Below are 20,041 nucleotides of genomic sequence, written 5' to 3'. Positions count from 1 at the left end.
TTAGATTCCCAAAATTGGTCTTGGGGCCAGGATGGGAGAGGGAGAGCTCCCAAGACAGTATGGAATCAGCAGAAGAAGCCGGCACTATTATGGTACAGAAGCAAACACACCTGTCACTACACTATCCTCGCGTTAGTAGTTTCTTCAGTTGTTGAGTCTACTTGGCCTGCAGAACCATGAAGGATCTGGAGGGGTGATAGCTTTGCACAACACCAGTTGACTATAATTTTGAACAGGAGGTGGGAGTTGCTCCTTTCCACTGCTCAGAGCATCTAGGCATCTACTGTAATGAACACCCTGCCTGGAGGTGCTCCAAAAGATAAAGAACTATTTTAATTTGTTTAATTTATTCGTTATTGTTCAAGATTTTTAGCTGTATTCACCCAGTCTGCAGCACTCAGACAGGCCAAAGTCAAGGCCAAGTAGGGCATCATGCAATGGCCTCATTTACAATGTATGCTGTGGTGATGGCAGAGAAGATGGGAATTTGTGTAAGTGGGCACTTCCCTTTTGAAAACCAGTTCCCACATCCCCACCTATCACTACTCACATGGTAGTAGTACCCAAGGGAGGTACCCAGTCAGTAGAGGAAATAGGAACTAGGAGTTGGCTTTGGAGCACTGGAGGAGGGTAAACTGTATGTTTTTCCCATTGAGGGGGTTTGGGAATGGGGCTTGGATGGGGTGGAATATATCATGGACTAGCTGTATTGTTTTCAGGTCTAGTTCTTACATTGCATCCTTAAAAGTGATAACTAGTACCCCTGCACATCAGGTTTTTAGCCTGATTTAAAAAAAAAACATCTCCCCTTCCCTTACCCCCACTGCGCTTGCAGAACTGTAGTGTCCAGGGGATAGGCTTCTGGCAACTGCTGTAGCGTGATGCCAGCTGAGTGCCCTGTAGAAATATGTACAATAGTTTGGTGCTATATAAAATGTGGAATGTTTTTAAATTGCTAAATTGTGCAGTAACTTTTCCCCATTGGTTAGCTTTGCAAGGCTCACCTGGATTTTGCTATTATTGTTGTGCTATTTTAAATGACTGTTTTAAAATTATTAACAGGAATTGTGGTTCTGTGGTCAATCTTTTTCTAAGGATGTCAAGACCAGCCAAGTGGCAACCTCAGTCATCTCTGGGCTGCAGAAACTAAGACCACAGAGAACAGGGTAGAGACAAGACCCAATGAGTGATACGTCATTTATCCTTGAGCCTAGACTCTGAGTGGGAGGGGACAGGGCAGACCCAGACCCAGACCCAGACCCAGCTGAACGGTGGCTTGGCTGGCCATTGGCCTTCAACCTGGCATGCTGAACCCCTTGGAAAATCCTTGTGCTGTGCAAGAGTCTAGACTCTATGCACGCGTGCCTTGGATGCTCTCGTCAGGCCTAAGTTACAGCTTGCTTGTTCCTGCTGTAGTTCTTTGAACAGACATCATTCTGGGCACACAGAAAAACATAAGCTGACGAGTGCTGCTGCGCATGTGCAACTGGTTTTTGACAATCTGGCCTACATAGTACAGAAGTCATTTAAGCCAAGTATCCTTGTTAGGTGTGTAACAGGGAAGGAACGCCTTTATAAAAGGTAGAAAAACCGCTCACTATCTTAGCAGCAGCCGAAGTGCTAAATAGCTTACAGCTAATGGTGAAGTTTGCCACACAGTCAATCTGCCACATAACCGAGGAACCTGCCAGAGAGACAGCCACAGGCTCCTACACCAAAGGTAGAAAAATGTGCATTGCTTAGCTTGGTACTAGGGACCTGCCACTACCAAGCATGCTATGAGAGAGAGTATGGATGCTGGCTCAGTAGCTAGAACAGATGACCAGACACAAGAAAAGTAGGATAGCATAGGAGGGATTATCAGGGGAGTAAGCAATGGTAGCTGCTATGTGTATTGTTATCTATACTGCAGCAGTGCCTAAACTGCCTTTATGGCAGCAGTTAACTTGTGCCAAATTTTCCCTTGAGTTATATTCAGGCTACTGCACTGAAGTTTGGGTTAGGAAAAAGCCTTTACTTCATGGATTTAACATATTTATTTTTTCTGCACAGTACTAAAAAAATAAAAGTTTCTTTTAAAAATAATGAAAATATATTTTACTTAAGGCGAAATACTAAATATAAAATGTAATGTTATATTTAAAATAACTGCTCAAAGTTATGTGAATTGTTTAGTTATATTGACTTTCAGTTATGTCACATTACTGCTAGCATTGTGAGAAATATGGTGTGCCAATACACCCACAGGGTGGTTTAGGAGGGCTGCTCATGCATTTCTACACAGAAAAAAAAATCTGCTGGTAAATTAAATATGAGTAATGTTCATGCACTCTTTTGTATAAATTGTGTGTTACAAGTAAAGCAGCACAGTATATTCTGTCCTATATATCATGTATGCAGTCAGTGTTCTTCTCTGTAATTAGTTAATTCTCTGCTTGTAAAGCAGGAAACATTTTTCCTAAGTTACTTTTTGGTTGCTGATAATATTGCAATGGGAAACCCTGTTTCGATTCTCATCAGTTCTATCTACCTCTTTGAGCTGCATGTTATAAAATTCTCTCCTAGATCATCAAACATATACTTGCAATTGTTTTGAAAAAGAAATAAAAAGGTAGATGACATTGACTGATTCAAACAGAACAAAAGCAGTATTTTTAGAGAATAAAGAGTCTTTAGGGAATAAGTTCCTCAAAGATTTTTTAACTTATTTTTGCAACATGCACATTAACTTATCTAGTTAATGTGCACTTTATCATCATCACTTTTATCGACAGTAATGGAAAAAATAAAATTATTTGTCCAATTTTACAACAGGGGAAGTATTTCCTTGTATGTTACAAACAAAAGCTAGATGCATTCATGTACTTATCAATTATTTGCAGGTTGTAGAGATCCAGTATTTCAATGCCATTCTTTTAAATATCACTTTAAAAGACCCCCATATAACAAATAAAACAGTACCCGATCAGGCTTCAGCAGCTAGAGGGAGAGATTGCATCATGTTTTGGCAGTGACTGGCATAGTGGCAGCATTCAATGTGAAAGAATAAAATGGCAGCAAAACTGGTCAGCAGCTTCTCTTCATCTGGAGTTTTTCCATGCAGTTAAATGACACAAACACACACATAAAGCTGCAGTGGGAGCCCTGGCTCTTGCATTGCTTTGATGAAAGTAAACTAGGCTGGTTTCCTTGGAGGACATCACCATCCTGAAGAAGTGATCTTCAGTAGAACAGCTATGGACAGTGATCTGTGAGCTATGCCTCTTGTTCATTTGTAGGTTTAGAGTCAACCAGCTTTATGATGGATTCACCTCAGTGGAGATTTTGCTGGCTGGCATGTGGGAGTCATGATTCTCCTTGCATTTCTCCAGACCATGGAAATAAGGGTGAGACAAGGCAACATAGGCAGATATTCTCTTGCTGGGATTGAATGCTAAAAATTTCTAGAAGTATGAAAATAAGACAGCTTTAGTGGTTATGTGTATAATATGCAACTGATATAAATAATGCAGATAATATAGATACCAATTAATGAGGGTCCTTATATTGATTTATAATTATAATAGGCTGAAGATACAGAGCCAGTTCAAGTGCTGCATGGAGTTTTCATATTTTCTCAGGTAGCTAGGTCAGATATCAACATTAAACAAAAAATACACTAAAACACTAAGGTTGCAAAATCAAGATTTCAAAAATTAAAAATGTCACATTAAGATTTTCTGTGCAAACTTCATCCTGTCCCTTTGTCCACAGGCATTATGATTTAGTATTTCACAACATTATCGTCTTTTTTTTCTATGCAATCCCTACTTCATTCAGTGCACAGGAAGGACCTGGTCTGGAGCTTAATCAGGTTGGCTGAGTCTACACTACAGTTCTGTTTCGAAAGAACATCTTTTGAAAGAGAACATCAAAATACGCTCTTTCGAAACAGAGCGTCCACACACACCAGTGGGGATCGAAGGTTCAGTCCCTTCTTTTGAAAGGCCCCTAGCACAATTTTGAAAGAGAATGTCCACACATGCCAGCTCGCTCTTTCGAAAGAGTAGGGGCAGGAAGTACTACGAGCAGGGTCACATGGTGGACGAGCCCTTCCGGGGCCGCCATCTGCTGGCCCCTTAAAGGACCCCCCGCTTCTGGAAGCCCCCCCCCATAGCCACTCTTCTGGAAGCCATCCTCAGGGCACAACGCCCCCAGCTGGTCGCTGGTTCATCCGCTGCCTGTGGAGCTTCCCCACAAGCAGCAACTGGTGGGACTGGCTGGTGCTGGAGGAGTGGGGTGACCACCGGTGGCTACAGAACTTCAGGATGACCAAGAGGACATTCCTGGAGCTGTGCCACTGGCTTGCCCCAGTCCTCCAACACCAGGACACACACCTGAGGCCAGCGCTCCCCCTGCACAAAAGGGTGGCCATTGCCCTATGGAAGCTGGCCACCCTGGACAGTTACCGATCCGTCGGCCACCAGTTCGGGGTGGGCAAAGCCACCGTTGGGGCTGTTCTCATCGAGGTAAGCCGTGCCCAGCTCACACCTAGACTGCTTGCAGAGGGAGGGGGGCAGCCTGGCGACGAGCACTGTTAGGAGAAGGGTGGGCACCTGGGGCTAGGGGAGGGGATGGGGACGGGCACAGGCAGGCACCCCAGAGCTGGGGCAGAGATGGGGATGGGCATGGGCGGGCAAGCCACACCCCACTCCATGCTCACGACGCTCCCCACTATGCCCTGCAGGTTGTCCGGGCAATCAACAAGGTGCTCCTGGGGCAGCTGGTGCACATCGGGGAGCTGGACGATGCCATCTGCAGATTCCAGGAGCTGGGCTTTCCCAACTGCTTTGGGGCCCTGGATGGCACCCACATCACCAGCTGGGCCCTGGAGCACAGCCACGGGGCCTAAATTAATCGCAAGGGCTACCACTTGGTGGTCCTGCAGGCCCTGGTCGATGCCAACGGCCAGTTCTGGACATCTATGTGGGCAGGTCCGGCCTCTCCCACAGTGCGAGGGTCTTCCGGAACTCAGGGCTGGGACATCGTATGGCCGAGGGGATCTTCATCCCCTGGCGGGAGCTCCCCATCAGGGACACGACGATGCTGCCCTGCATCATGAAAGACACGGCCTACCTCCTGCAGGCCTGGCTGATGTGGCCATACACCAGGCACACCCAGCCGAGCCAGGCCCTTTTCAATGAGCAGCTGAGCTGCGCCCGGAACACTGTCGAGCAGGCGTTCGGCCGCATCAAGGGGCGTTTTAGATGCCTCTACACCAGGCTGGAGGTGGGCCTCCCCAACGTCCTGGTGGTGGTCAGAGCCTGCTGCACCCTCCATAACCTGGTGGAGGTGAAACGCAAGCCCTATATGCAGAGGTAGGCCGCTGAGGCAGGGCGCAGGTACAAACAGCCTCCTGCCACCCCATGCCACCAGGTCCAGCAGGATGGGGTGCGTGTAAGGGAAGCCCTGCACCAGGCCTTTGAGTGGGGGCCACGGTAACCCCTCCTGCACACACACCCCCACCCGCACCCTGCACGCACACACACACACCCCCACCAGCACCCATGCACGGGGGACACAGGGTAAACCATAAAAATAAATGTTTACTATAACGAAAAACTGTGCCCCTCATTATTCAGGGGGAACTGTTTACACGTTTCATGGGAGGGTGAATGGGGAGAACTATACACAGGTACGGGGAAGGTGAATGAGGAGAACTGTTTACATGGGAGCAAGGAGGGTTGACGGGGGCTGGGGTGGGGGGGCTCACTCCTCCAGGGGGCTAGAGGGCCGGGAGCCCCGTTGCCTGCACCCACCCCTTCCTCCCGGGGTCCAGGGGCCCCGCCGGGGCTGGGCTGGGGCTGGTGGCACAGGGAGGTAGAGGCACGGCTCAGGCACGGTCCCCACACCTGCGCTGGGCTCTGCATGAGGGGAGATGGGGACCCAGGGCTCGGCCTCCACTTGGCCAGCCGTGGCCAGCAGGCTGTGGGCCAGGCAGATGAGTCTGGCCAGGGGGAGGGATCAGGGCCTCCAGGTCAGCCTCCTCGGGGGGGTGGGAGGGTGTTGTGAGGAACAGGGGGAAGGGGTATTGGGGCGGGGGGGAAACTGCTGGGAGGGAGGAGGGAGATGCACACGTAAGGGGGGTCGTGGGGGATGGTGGAGGGGCGACAGGGGGTGTGGGTGCGGGAGTGACCTGCGATGGAGTGGTGGCAGGGTCCAGGTGGCCGACCACAACCTGGGTGAGGGTGTCCAAGTTGGACCCCACCTGGTCCCATGTCTGCCGCTCCATGGCAAGCCACTCCCACATGATGCCTGTCAGCTCCCTGAGGGCGGCCGTGTGGGCCGTGTCCCTGGCCTCCTCCTCCCCAGCCTGGTGGCGCTGACAGAGGGACCGGCGACGGCCCTGTACTGGCCCTGTCCGAGGCCTGCGCTGCTCCCCTTCACCCTCTGTGGTAGGGGTCCCTGGACCGGTCGCGGGGCTGGTGGAGCTGTGGAGACAAAAAGGGAGAGGAACGGGCCATTAGTCCCGTTGAGGGACGCCCTGAATCCACCTCCCCATCCCACCCACCCCATCCTAGCAGTCCTGCAGGGATCGCATCCGGGGTTCCCGGTCTGGTTGTGGGAGCGCTGGCTCTCCTCTGGCTCCCTCGGTCCCTCTGCAGCCCGGCAGCCTGTGGCACTGTCCAGCTCGCATGTTGCTGGGTGCCACACGTCAGCCTTGTGCAGCTGGGGCCGTCTGGCCTGCCCGTGCCCTGGGGGTGATGTCCCTGTGGGTGGGCTGCAGCCACCCTGGGCAGGACTGCACGCCCCTCCCCCGACCTTGCATCCACCAGCTTGCATGGTACATACCTGTGGGTCCCTCCAGGAACTCGGGTGAGGCAAGGTCAGAGGAGACTGGGATGGATGGGCCTGAGGGGATGTCAATGAGTAGGGCCCCCCTCACTCAAGCCCTCGTCATTGCTGGTGACCTGGATCCTTTGGGGGCACCTGTGGGTGGCCTGTGGTCCGGGCTGGTCCTCTCCCTCGGTCCCTGTCCCCGTCTCTTCCGGCTCGGTCGGGGAGTCGGCGGTGTTGACGCACACGGCCGTGGTCCAGGAGGCGGTCCAGTTCTTGATAGTAGGGGCAGCTGGTGGGCACTGCCCTTGACTGCCCAGCTGTGTCCCGAGCCCGACAGTACGCCTGCCAGATCTCCTTGACCTTGGACCTCGGCTGGTCTGGGGTCCAGGTGGGGTGACCCCGGCCAGTGAGGCCCTTGGCTAGGTACTTGAAAGTGGGCACGTTTCGGTGCCAGCCCCCCATCAGTTGCAGGACCTCCTCGTCTTCCCACAGGGCAAGGAGGTCCTGCAGCTTGGCCTCTGTCCAGGAGGGGGCCTGACATTTGGGGGGCGGGCTCCCCTCCTGAGAGGACTGCCCCCGGTCCCTGGATGGCCCCTGGGATGGGCAGGGGTCCCAGCTGCTGGCCATGGTGCTGGAGGTGATGCGGCTTCCCCCAGGGCATTGTGGCTGGGAGCTGTGTGGACAGCAGCGTGCGCTCCCTGCTGCCTGCACACACTCAGCTTCCTGCCTGAGGGCTTCTGGGAGCCTGCATGCTAAGACGCAGTCGGATGCTGGAGCCATAGAGCTCCGCTTGTGCTGTGAGCGGCGCTGCCGCCTGCCACCTGTGAGCGGCCATGGACGACTCCCTCGTTCTAAAGAGCGGATCATGGAGTGTCTACACTTGCTCACTTTCGAAACTGTCTTTCGAAAGAGGGTGCTTTTCCCATCCCGGGAGTGGAGGACCGACTTTAAAAGCACGGGGGAGCTCTTCTGAAGTTAATTTTGAAAGAGCGCCATGTCAGTGTAGATGCTCCGCGGGTTCTTTCGAAAGAACTCGGTCTTCCAATCCTAATTTCAAATGTCCTTGCGAGTGTAGACGCACCCGTTGTGTAGTGAAGGAGGCTGTTGTCCCTTAGATCTCTGCTTTGTTTGCTGCAGCAGTTAATAGGTGTGTAGTGAATGAGGCAAGGGATTGTAGGAGTAAGGCAGGTCTCATGGTTATGCATAGAGAACTGGATTCTATCCCAGTCACAGCCACAGATTTCCTTTGTGATGGTAGACAAGTTACTTAAACCAAACTTTTCACAAGTGGCCACTAATTGTGTGTTTTTTCAGTTTTTTGGGTGCTAGACTGGGGTCCCTGGGGTCTGATTTCTAGAAGTTGTAACCACCAACAACAGCAACTGAAGACAAGGGGAGCAGTGCTGGCCTTTAAAAATGCTACTGAATGCTGAGTACTCTGAAAAATCAGGCTGTAGACATGTTAAATTGGGCACCCAAAATTAATGGACACTTCTGATGGTAATTTCTCAGTGCCTTATTTCCCCCCCTCTACAATGGGGATAAAGGTAATTAGTGTTTATGAATGCTAGTGATGAGTGCTGCAGAAAAAAAACAGGAGGAAATTAATACTTTCATCTTCAGTGCAGGGTTTGTATGAAATGTAATAAATAAGACCTGAGGGCAGACATTGAACCATGAGGATAAAACAAAATACTGTGTATCCCCATTCATCCTGTACACTCAATAAGGCAGGGGTCCCATGGGAGAAATGTGACTATGTAATTAAAGGCTAAGGGGGACTGAATTAAATTGCACAGGCAAACTTCCCATGCTCAGGCTCCCAGTCCTAGTCTTGTCTAATCAGTCCAAACTGTTGCCACAGTCCCAGCTATTCTAGATTCACATATCCTATCTACTGCTTTATATTCCCCAAGTCTGGCTCTAGTCTTCCATATCAGAGAATCATAGGGCTGGAAGGGACCTCAGGAGGTCACCTAGTCCAGCCCCCTGCTCCAAGCAGGAACAACCCCCACTAAGTCATCCCAGCCAGGGCCTTGTCCAGCCAGGACTTAAAAACCTCGAGGGATGGAGAATCCACCACCTCTCTAGGTAATGCATTCCAATGCTTCACCACCCCCCGGTGAAGTAGTTTTTCCCAATATCTAACCTACATCTCTCCCTCTTCAACTTCAGACCATTAGTCCTTGTTCTGCCATCTGACACCACTGAGAAGAGTTTCTCACCCTCCTTTTTAGAGCTCCCCTTCAGTAAGTTGAAGGTTGCTATTAAATCACCCCTAAATCTTCTCTCCTGTAAACTAAACAAGCCCAAATCCCTCAGCCTCTCCTCCTAGGTTTTGTGCTCCAGCCCCTGAATAATTTTTGTTGCCATATAGTCCAGTCAGGCGGCTTCCTCCTCCATGCTGCCTGTGCACCAGATGGTGGAGCAGGAAGACACTGAAATCACAAGATAGACAAGGTCTTAATTCAGGTGCCTAGACCCAAGGGCAGCCTGCCCCACATTTTCTCTAGCTCTGGGGTGGTACGTGCTCAGTTGCTCAGAAGGGATGGTTCATGCTCAGTCTAGGCAGCACTAGGAGCTGTAAGGGGATATAGCATACCCCAGGCAGATGGAATCTCAAGGGATTTTACCCAGTAAACTGAAAAGAAGCCCCTACTGAGCATGTGTGAAACGAGATTTGTTAATTGCTTATATCTTAGCTAAATTTGGACACATTTTCACCTGAACAGAAAAAGGAATGCCCCTGACACAAACTTCCCTGGTAAATTTCAAATCTGTGCTCCAAGTCACAGGCTGCTAGAGCTTCTCAAAGAAAATAATCTCTGGAATGTTTTAATGTTACAAACCAATATATTTTTCTTTAGCCTTTTTCCTGGAAATAGTGAAACTCTTTTGGCTGAAACTTAAAAAATAAAAAATAAAAAAAAAAAAAATCAGCCTGAGGCAGACTTCTGGCATAAAAACAAACAAAAACTTCTGCTCAAATGATTGAAGTCTGACAAAGTTATAGGAACTGAAAAAGAGTCTTATGAGATGCTAATAATAGGCAGGGCTATTTACCTTGCTTATAATAAAAGAAGTACAGAAAAGTCCATCATTTCATAGCTATTAGTCACCTTATATAGGCCTAATAACTTTCTGTGAAATGTTATTGGCATGGGCATAGAAGACTAACAGTTGTTACAAATCACCAGCACTTAAATAAATTATTTATTTATCCAAATCCTACTAAAATACTTATTTGTTCTGTGACACCAACTGGAGTGAGCCAATGCAGTAGATGCAGTCATTGCAGATACAGTTGTTTGAAGAATAACAGATAGAAACTTACATGAAGTAAATCCTTGCCTAGTTCATCGATATCTGGTACAAAATTTTCAATGGGTTGTGGGGGTCTGGAATTGAAAGCCTGTCTTGGAAGGGCAACATCACTAGGCCAATCTTCTTCTTCTGGGAGCCCAATGACACTATAGAAGGCACAAGCATGTATATTAGCTGGGGATGAAACAAAAATGTTACTGCTGCATTTATATGGCCTCATCTTTCATTGTATGAAGCATTAAATCCCACTTCCTGTGTTTTCATGAGATTGCAGCTTGTTCTCTTGATGCAAGTAGCAGGATTATCCAAGATCACAGAGTAACTTATTAAATAATATAAGGCAATGTTTAAAACTTGACAGACTATATTCCACATGCACAATAAGGGCCAAATAATGCAGTCTTGCTTGCACTGAGAAGCACCGTACTCTGTAAGTAATCCTACTGATTTCAATAGGCCTGTTGCAGAGCAGCGCCTTATTGAATGGGAGTGGGATGACAGTACTGGGCCTTAGTGGTGCAGAGTAAAAAACCTTTATGGAGTCAACTTAGTGGTAGTGCTGTGGCCTGGGTGTGTGCATGGATTGGCAAGGTGCTACAATGTGCTCAGACCATGGAGGCATGGAGCTCTTCATATAACTCAAGATTCTGAGAGGTTTAACGGGGAAAACGTGACAAGTTGCCACATTTAAGATGCTACCTGCTGTGTTGGGATACCACTGAGACTGTCTGTTCTGGCAGCCGGGGCACCCTTGTATCCTGTCTTGCTGAGCCAGGCTGTTAAGCCCCCTCAGCTCTGGGAAGACTCAGTTTGAGGGACTTGCCTCAGCACTCTGGTGTCCTTGGAGTGATGACAAAGATGTATTGTGAAATTGGCCCCCTTCCTCAATCTGGAGGAAGGTAATACACAGCCCCTCTACCCCACCCCAAACATGAATTGCATAAAGTGGGTTTCAAAATAAACAAAACCCAAATGTATTAACTGAAAACAGTAGGTTTTAAGTGAATATAAATGAGCAAAGCTGGTTCTTAATAGAACAAAATACGCAAGCTAAGCTTAATATCCTAAAGAAACAATTTCTTCTCCTAAATGTGATTCTAGGCAAGTTGCAAAGTTTCCATAGCTTAGAGTTCCAGTTACAGATCTTTTCCGAGTGGGCTCCTGTTGCAGTGTGGATGACTCCTTCGCCTTCCCTAGCGTGTCTTTGGCAGTCTTTCTTCTTGGACAGTGAGGCATTGGAGTAGGGTCCCATTTGCCTTCCTCTCTACCCTTCAATAAGAGTTTTTGGTTTTCCAAACTTGACCCCCTTCTTTTTTTAGTGGAAAATTACAAGAACTTCAAGACGGTGTTTAGTATCATGCAATCAAAACACCTGATCTAGTAGTGTCACAGCTATGGGAAGGAGAGAAATTAGTACCTTCAAAATCTAGTTTCTTCCTAATGGCCCATCAAGGCTGATGGCCCAATTTCTGGTACGTATCTCCCAAATAAGCACCAAGTTATAATTGTTACATAGTCCATATCCCTAACTTTAGATAGAGAGATGGTACATGTGTACAAATAGGATAATTACATTCTGTAAATCATAACCTTTTCAACAAAATCGCACATGACCCATATTGCATAAGTGTATCTTAGTTATGCCATACTCATAACATTTCTATGAAAAGCATTGGGTTTAACACCACAGACTAGAGTATGAGTCAAAGAGGCCACTTTCGAAAATTAAATAACTCAGCTGCCTGAGGATATTTTCAAAAGCACATAGGTGTACTTAGGCTCCTTGGCATGTTTGAAAAATTTACCTGTAATTTTGTTTTTTGTTCATCTTATCCATAATTGGAAAACTAACATTTCCTCTTCTGTTTTGAATATGACACCAAGCTTCTTCTTATGAAATGATCATGCTCATTTCTAGAAACATGGCTAAATGAAAATAGATGAATAGTTGGGATTTCTTTTAAATATACAAAACTCCCACAAACCTTTCCTTTCGGACCATGTCTCTACACATTCCAAGCTTCAGTCTAGCCTTAATATTTCTGATATACATATCTCATAGAGCTGGAAGGGACCATGAGAGGTCATCGAGTCCAGTCCCTGCACTCACAGCAGGAACTATCATCATCCCTGACAGACTTTTTTAAAAATCAGTTTGCCCCAGACTGCTAAGTGGCCCCCTCAAGGATTGAATTGATAGAGCTATAAAGTGGCAAAACAAGGGTTTGTAATGGAAATGCTGAGAGAGACCCATTAGCTAGACTTAACATACCAGCTTTTATGCAAAATCCATGTTATAGCTGAGTTTCATACATCTTAAAATTGAGATTTATAATGAAACTGCTGGCAGACTCAGAACAGTAACACAGAAAAACTAAACTAAGCATCTGTTAAGAGTTTGGGCTTTCACTGGAAATGCCACCAGGGTGCAGCATTGTCATTTCTTTTTACTAATAGTGCTTGGTAATAGACAAAGAATGAAAAATTGCTCTTATTTACGTAAAATCCTGAATTACTCCAATCAAATCAATGGAATTACTCTAGATTGCTACCAGCATGAGAGCGGATTTGTCCTTACTTATGTAAGGTACCTTTACAAAGTAATATTATGTATTAGAAAATGGCACAGTAGCCAGGAGTGCATCACTTAAATCTTGTGGCTACCTCCCCTGGCAGTATCTGAAGACTGCTAAGATCCTGCCAAAGGGATAATCAGATCGCTGTGAAAAGCTAAATTTGATTGTTATTTATAGATCACCACAGACATGAAGGAAGCTTTACTTAGAAGAGGACAAGCCCTGCCCTGAGGGTCCTGCCATTTAAGTTTAGCAAACGCCTAGCCTTGTGGGTATCATTACATATGTGCATGGTCGCATTGAATGAAGTGAATACACTCGTGCACAAGTTATCAAGACCTATGCCTGGGGTCAGCAACTGTATGCAGAGGGCAAAGGTCAAAACTGGCACTCCACCTTGGAAAACTTGCTGATATTATGGACTGTGTGTGATGCAAAGAGGAGGAGTTGTTAAATGGCAATTAAATATATAAGTTAATTTTCTTTTATGTGTGTCTAGTTATTTCTGATTCTTCTTGTAAGGATAACATGACTGGGTGTGAGAGCACATCCTGACTAGAGCAGATGCTAGCAGTTGGATGTTAGGGGCAGGAAGTGAAGAGGCAACTTGATGCCTAGGACAGGGGGGCTCTTCTAGGCATAAGGGGCAGCACTGGGGAAAAAAGACAAATGGGAGCTGGATTTTGTCAAATGGCTGTTTATGGGCTCTGCAAAGAATATGGGGATTGTTGAGCACACTGGTGTGTGCCTGGTAGCCCTTATGATCAGTGTCCAAGCAGGCTACACTGTCATTTGGCTGACCAAGATTCTGGAGCATATTGGAGGAAGTGATTTTACCCTCTCACCAACTCAACCATACAAGAGTAACAAAAGTAAACAGTGAACATTGATAGACTATAATAGAAACTAAAGGTTCCAGGTTTGGAGGTGACCCTAAAGAAGGCTGAAGCACCTTCCATTCCCAGTGACTGCAACAGGAGTTGAGTGTGCTCAGCACACCCTGGCATAGGGTCTCAAATCTGTGGATTGATGCTGGTGTGGGGAAAGAATGGCAGGATTATGGGCCATCACTGACAGATCCATTCTCAGTCTTTGTGGAGAACACCAACCAACGTAAATAAAGGCTGCACACATGGAGCAAGAGTAGAACATGGTCCAATTATTTGAAAAAAAGTCAGTCCAGACTGTAGGAAAATCCTAAAACAACTTTATCCAAATTATCTTAGAGAATGAGTCACTACTATGGTAGGCAACAGGTCCCTCACAAAGGCAAGGCCTATGCCTAAGTGTTTGGGGGGTCTCCAGCTGTTAAAATAAACACTATCTGACATTAAAAAAGCAAGAAAGAAGCCTTTGGAATATTGATGGATTATTACACAAAAGAAGCAAAGCAGATTTGCTCTCTAAGTGGAGTGTGTAATAGAGAATTTCTTCCCTCTCCTGAAACTGGCACAGTATTTTTGCTTCCTGATTAATGGTTGAATTCTTTTCCATACAGGTAATCTCATCCACTAGGGAGGGATAGATAATTCACTGGAGAAGGCTGCTGTTGGCTGCTATTTTTTCTGATTCCAACTAATTTAGTTAGCTTCCCCTGCCTCCATGTCATAAACAATTTAGGAGCTTTAAAAAATCACAGCCATTCTTTTTACATTATTAAAATACGCTGCATGTATCATGACATTACTTGTTCAGTACAGAAGAATATAAATTAACCAAAGGGATAACTTTGCCAAAACTAGAAAAGCAAGCAGGCAAGGACTAATTGTTTTTGGACTGTGCAGGAAGGGCTCTTCGTGGGCATGGTAAATTAACCACACTAGTGAGTCACATGCTGGTATGGTATGCAGGAAAGGGAAGTCAACCGTGTGAATATCAAGATCTGCAATTTGGCAATTGGGAACCTTATTTTAAATTATGCAAATCTTCAGAAATTGATCTTTACAATTTAAGATATGGAAAAATTATTAGAAAGACAGATTCATTATTTGACCTACTGGGGCCCTTTCCTTTGAAGCTTTATTATCTTCTCTCTGGAATTTCTTCAGGGCTATAAGGAGGACAGTGACCCTCATTCCACCTCCTACCGCCTCCTGCTCTTCCTCCTCCTCTTCTTGGTCTCTCCATCCACCTGGATTCCTGGATCCCTGGAACTCTCTTCATAGGAAAGGGGAGGACAGCTAAAGAGGTGAATGAGCCCTCATTTGGTGCAGGAATGGGAACAGCCATATGCATGTCATTTGGTCACAACCACTCCACTGTTATTATAAAACATTAATATTGAGCCTCAAATTTACATAGCACTCTCCAGGACCATGTCAGAAACATTCTTTATCATGAAGATATTTTAAGCTAAAATAACAGGGAAGTGATATTTTTCTCATTTATCTGAATCAATGATTTTAAAATGGAGAATTTTTATTCAAAAACACACTTTAGAGGGGAGTAATTCTACTTGTAAAAGTTCAGAGTTTTGCCTAAAGAGGAACCGCAATACAAAGAAGTATGGTTGTATAATGCTTTTAGAATAAATTATGCTCTCTCCATGACAACATCCATTTCCCCTTGAAACCTTTTATGTTTTTATAGCTGCCTTTATCACCAAAACACAATTTTTTAATCAACTTCAATGGCTATACGGTGCAGCTAAAATATTCCTTTCCACAGAAGTTGTTGGTCGAAATTAAGATTTCCACATAATAATGAATATTTCTGAGGGATTCTGGTTAAATTTTTTATCAAATTCGCAAATGAACAAAATATTGAAGAGCTATAACTTTATTTGGCATTGTAAGGTGATTCTTTCTTGAATGCGTTAACTTTTAAGAAAAGGTGTGAATGGTTCATAAGCCATGCATTTAAAAAGATGAGAAAAAATCCTTCAGAAGTCTTGATGACGATTGTTATTTCTATAAAACTATAGTCCATGCAGCTTCCTCCCTCCTCTTTGACATACAATGCACGGAAATATCATATTGCAGAGCAGCAGCAATAGGAAATATGTTCTAGGAATACTTTGTTCCAGCCCTTTTACGCCATTAAAAAACAAAACAAAACAAAACCTCATGGCAAATAAACCTTAAAGGATTTCAAGCTAAACAGACACTGACATCATGCAGCAACTGAGTACTTACTCAAAGATTTTTCCTAGCTGATCAACATCTGAATTTCCACGAAAAAGTGGCCTGAAAGAACGAAGACATAGAGAAAGATTTCTTTAACAAAAGAGAACTTGTACTTGGTCACTGAAAGTTTCCAAAACATACCAAAAACCTGTTCTTTTGCCAAGTGTGCAGTTGTTACCCCTTTTTGTCTCTATCCAGTTTGTAACTGCCCTTTTCCAGGTTTCTCCTTTGATATGTAAGTCTGAATGTAAGACAACAGACCAAGCATGCCTACACACATTTCTTCTGAGAAGTACTTGCATCCTTTAGCATGAGTAAAATAACTTTAACTTCCTATCTCTTTTTTTTATGCTGTCAGCCTAATTGTAAATCAAACAACTGATTGATGAAACGATGTACCTTATACAGGTGACATTCAAAATGCTACATAGAGAGTCATGCAATATATTTGAATAAAATAAAAGACTGATTATGAATGATATGGTATTATAAATCAGATTTCTTGTACAGTCCATGGAAAATGAGTTCCAGAGCGTTGGGGATCAAAGTGAACACAATGGGGTTACATGCATCTGTAAAACATGGAATGTAGAACAGTGCAGAATTTACCGTGAAAGAGAGGAAAGCTTCTGCTGCATAAACAAAGACACAGTTAGGAAATAAATTAATAATCTGAACCTTCAATGGGTCGTTAGAAACAACACTGACTAAAAAAATATTACTAGTTCTCAATGTGAGTTTATACCATGTCCTTTTAAAATACAATTATATTTTTTGTTTTTCTGTTATTTTAAGGTACACAAAACAATCCACCTGTAATGGTAGATTTACTGAGAACAATGTGAAAACAGCTGGACAGTAAGAGATGTAACAAACATTTGCATCATATATTAGACACCTGTCCTGACAGCACAACAAAGGTATGGTTTGTGCCGTACCTATTTTTATGCCTACAATTCCAAAGAGATTTAAAACAGATGAGCTATCCCTGATAATTTAGGGTCCTGGTCACCAGGAATTTATACATCTATCAATGGTGAGTAGGCCACGGGTAGCTGTTTAAGACAGTGTAGCACTTTGGTGCAACTATATGGAGGGATATAATGGGATTACTCAAAGGACTGTAGGCATACTGCAAGAAATGAGATTTTAGTGTTGTCAGCTGATGGCCAGGTTGGCTCTTGCTTTAGAACACCTAACTCCTAGAACGCAGTTACCATGAGACAACACAGGGTAGCATCTTAACTGACACGCAGAGACATCATAAACAATTCATTTTCTGATGTGTCCAGTAGTAGCCTGGGGATGAGCTTTCCCCCATGATCAGTTCTCTTTTCCCTTTGCTTACTCAGCATATTGCTGCTCTTTCTGAGTGCCCTCACAGTGCTGCCACTCCAGTCAGTGGGATACAAACCATCTCATGGTTTAAGTTTACTAGAAAAGAGCTCTCACACCTGCACTGGGACATAAAGGGACACGTAGCCATACCTTTCCTTCCTATACAGAGAGAAGGCTGCGTAGTTCTAAAGGCATGTTTCTCCCTGCCTACCAGTTAATTCCCGGAAAGACTGTGCACAGTATTTCTGAGAGCCCTTGCTGAGGCAGTGCAGCTACATGTCACTATCTAATTTAGGGCTGTGGATCAATTATACAGTCTAGCTTCATATGTCTTCACATACATGACAGACCCAATAACTGTAAGTCACTTCTAAAGTGACTGAACACACAGAATACATATCCTAAAAGAAGTCCACGACACCCAGAAAAACAACAGCAAAGGAATGCCTGCAAAACGTGCAGATCATCTTTCATGTACCATATGTGCATTCTATTCCCTCATGTTTGCACATGATGTCCCATAAACTTAGATTAAGATGGTTTGGGCCAGGATATTGAGATATGAGGCTGACCCAGTTACCTCTGCAGTCATGTTCCTCCAAGCTTAAGCTGCCTTTTTATTGCCCACAAAGTATTGTGCACATTTAGGACAGTGGGGCTACGTCTACACGTGCACCCAACATCGAAATAGCTTATTTCGATGTTGCGACATCGAAATAGTCTATTTCGACGAATAACGTCTACACGTCCTCCAGGGCTGGCAACGTCGATGTTCAACTTCGACGTTGCGCAGCCCGACATCGAAATAGGCGCAGCGAGGGAACGTCTACACGTCAAAGTAGCACACATCGAAATAAGGGAGCCAGGCACAGCTGCAGACAGGGTCACGGGGCGGACTCAACAGCAAGTCGCTCCCTTAAAGGGCCCCTCCCAGACACACTTTCATTAAACAGTGCAAGATACACAGAGCCAACAACTAGTTGCAGACCCTGTATATGCAGCACGGACCCCCAGCTGCAGCAGCAGCAGCCAGAAGCCCTGGGCTAAGGGCTGCTGCCCACGGTGACCACAGAGCCCCGCAAGGGCTGGAGAGAGAGTATCTCTCAACCCCCCAGCTGATGGCCGCCATGGAGGACCCCGCTATTTCGATGTTGCGGGACGCGGATCGTCTACACGTCCCTACTTCGATGTTGAACGTCGAAGTAGGGCGCTATTCCCATCCGCTCATGGGGTTAGCGACTTCGACGTCTCGCCGCCTAACGTCGATTTCAACTTCGAAATAGCGCCCAACATGTGTAGACGTGACGGGCGCTATTTCGAAGTTACTGCCGCTACTTCGAAGTAGCGTGCACGTGTAGACGCAGCCCAGGTGTGACATAAATAGTAAGTAATGGCATGTGTTATTTTGTATGTGTGCACCACTGTCGTTGATGAATTTTGGCATCTTTTAAGTAAGGCTGCTTCAGTTTACATTGGATCTATGCTCAGTTTGTCCTTCCCTATTTTAGGTCATTTCACCATATCAGCTTGTAAGGAAACGAGACGCAGGCTCCAAACAGATGTAAACAACTAATTCTGCTTTCACTTATGGACCTGGTTTTTGGCAGTGTCTGAGCACCTACAATTCCACAGAAATTAGGGGAGGCAACAGATCCTCGGTACCTCTGAAGATCAGGTCTTTTTGACAACTTCAGGTAATTTTTAAGTGACTGTTTGAAACTGCTAATAGCACATGTGCCAACCTCCTCCAATACACTGAGCATATTCTCCTGGCTCAAAGCAGTATAAGGCAGAGCTCTTTAAGCTAAAGAAATGTACACATTCAAAACATTCCATCCAAGCAAAAGTAAAGCTGAGCCAATGTTGTAAAATGTATTCGCAACCGTGTGTTAATGTGAAACCTTGGCAAATTCAGCCTTGTTCTCGAATCACCTTAGGCAGTGTCATGCCAAAACAAGTATGATTCTTGGGATTTTTAAGAAAGACTTTTCCCATAGCTGCTGCTCCCTTGGATTTAGTAAGAGTTGAAACAAGAATTTAAATTCTTTTTCAGAGTGTAACCAAAGAGCACCACATGACCTACCAGCACACTCTGATATTCCACGTCATTGAAGACTTACTTGTTCATCTTTCAAACTCTTATCCATCCCAGAGTTGTGACCTCAGCAGGGTGCCAGAATTGGGCAACACCAATGGCATGAATTTGCTCGATGAATTTTGGCTGATGGTTCAATACTCCCTACCCAAATGACTGCAGAAATATAGTCACATAATTTGCAGGTGCACGAAGACCTGTCTCACATATGGCACCATTTACTCTGTAGTAAAGGTGTGCCAGCACAGGCTCTGTGTAGAAACATAATATACTTTATATGGGAACTCGCATCTCAAGCAACTGTTTTTTAATTCTGTTCTTAAAGGTGGATGTCAGCATTCCCACTGCTACTGAATGCGGCGTATACCTACCAGCCACGGGAAAAATCAAATTTCATCCTTTACTTCTTTTATCTTTCATTTGACTCATTCCCCAGGGTTTGTTTATAGTAAACTCATGTCTGTCATTCTATCATTTGGAACTCTCAAATAATTGGCATTTTAACCATATGTAAATTGTAATTATGTTTTCTGTAAGTACAATATAGTGAAAGTAAATACAAATAAATACAGTGTGACAAGGTAAGGGAGGGGGTAAGAACAAGAGGGAAAAGCAGGGCAGGAAAACAAGCAGGGTGTGAGCAGCAGGGGAGGAAGATGCCCTGGGTCAATTGGGGCCAGCTGGTCCCACTTAAGCCTGCTTTTAAAAGAACTCTTGCCCTCTAGGCAGGGGAGAGACAGGACAGGACCGGACCGGACCGGACC

At 45.4% G+C, this 20,041-nt stretch overlaps 1 protein-coding gene across 4 annotated transcripts in view; it reads right to left on the bottom strand.

Annotated features, from left to right (window-relative positions):
• Positions 1–20,041, bottom strand: part of CDK6 (cyclin dependent kinase 6) — a 217,821-nt gene that overhangs the window by 14,849 nt on the left and 182,931 nt on the right. For 3 of the 4 annotated variants that reach the window (XR_012644062.1, XR_012644060.1, XR_012644061.1), the window contains exons 6-8: positions 15,854–15,904; positions 10,154–10,289; positions 2,962–3,443 (exon numbers count right to left, since the gene is read on the bottom strand). Coding sequence is in view for 1 of the 4 variants with exons in the window: in XM_074984743.1 (XP_074840844.1) it covers positions 3,312–3,443; positions 10,154–10,289; positions 15,854–15,904 (319 nt within the window). In the remaining 3 variants the exon portion in view is untranslated. The remainder of the gene's footprint in view (positions 1–2,961; positions 3,444–10,153; positions 10,290–15,853; positions 15,905–20,041) is intronic. The other variant, XM_074984743.1, reaches the window with a different exon arrangement.

This window comes from Carettochelys insculpta, chromosome 2, assembly GCF_033958435.1.
Source record: "Carettochelys insculpta isolate YL-2023 chromosome 2, ASM3395843v1, whole genome shotgun sequence".
NCBI lineage: Eukaryota > Metazoa > Chordata > Testudines > Carettochelyidae > Carettochelys > Carettochelys insculpta.
The sequence above is the reverse complement of the archived record's forward strand: the minus strand, read 5'-3'. Positions and strand labels throughout refer to the sequence as shown.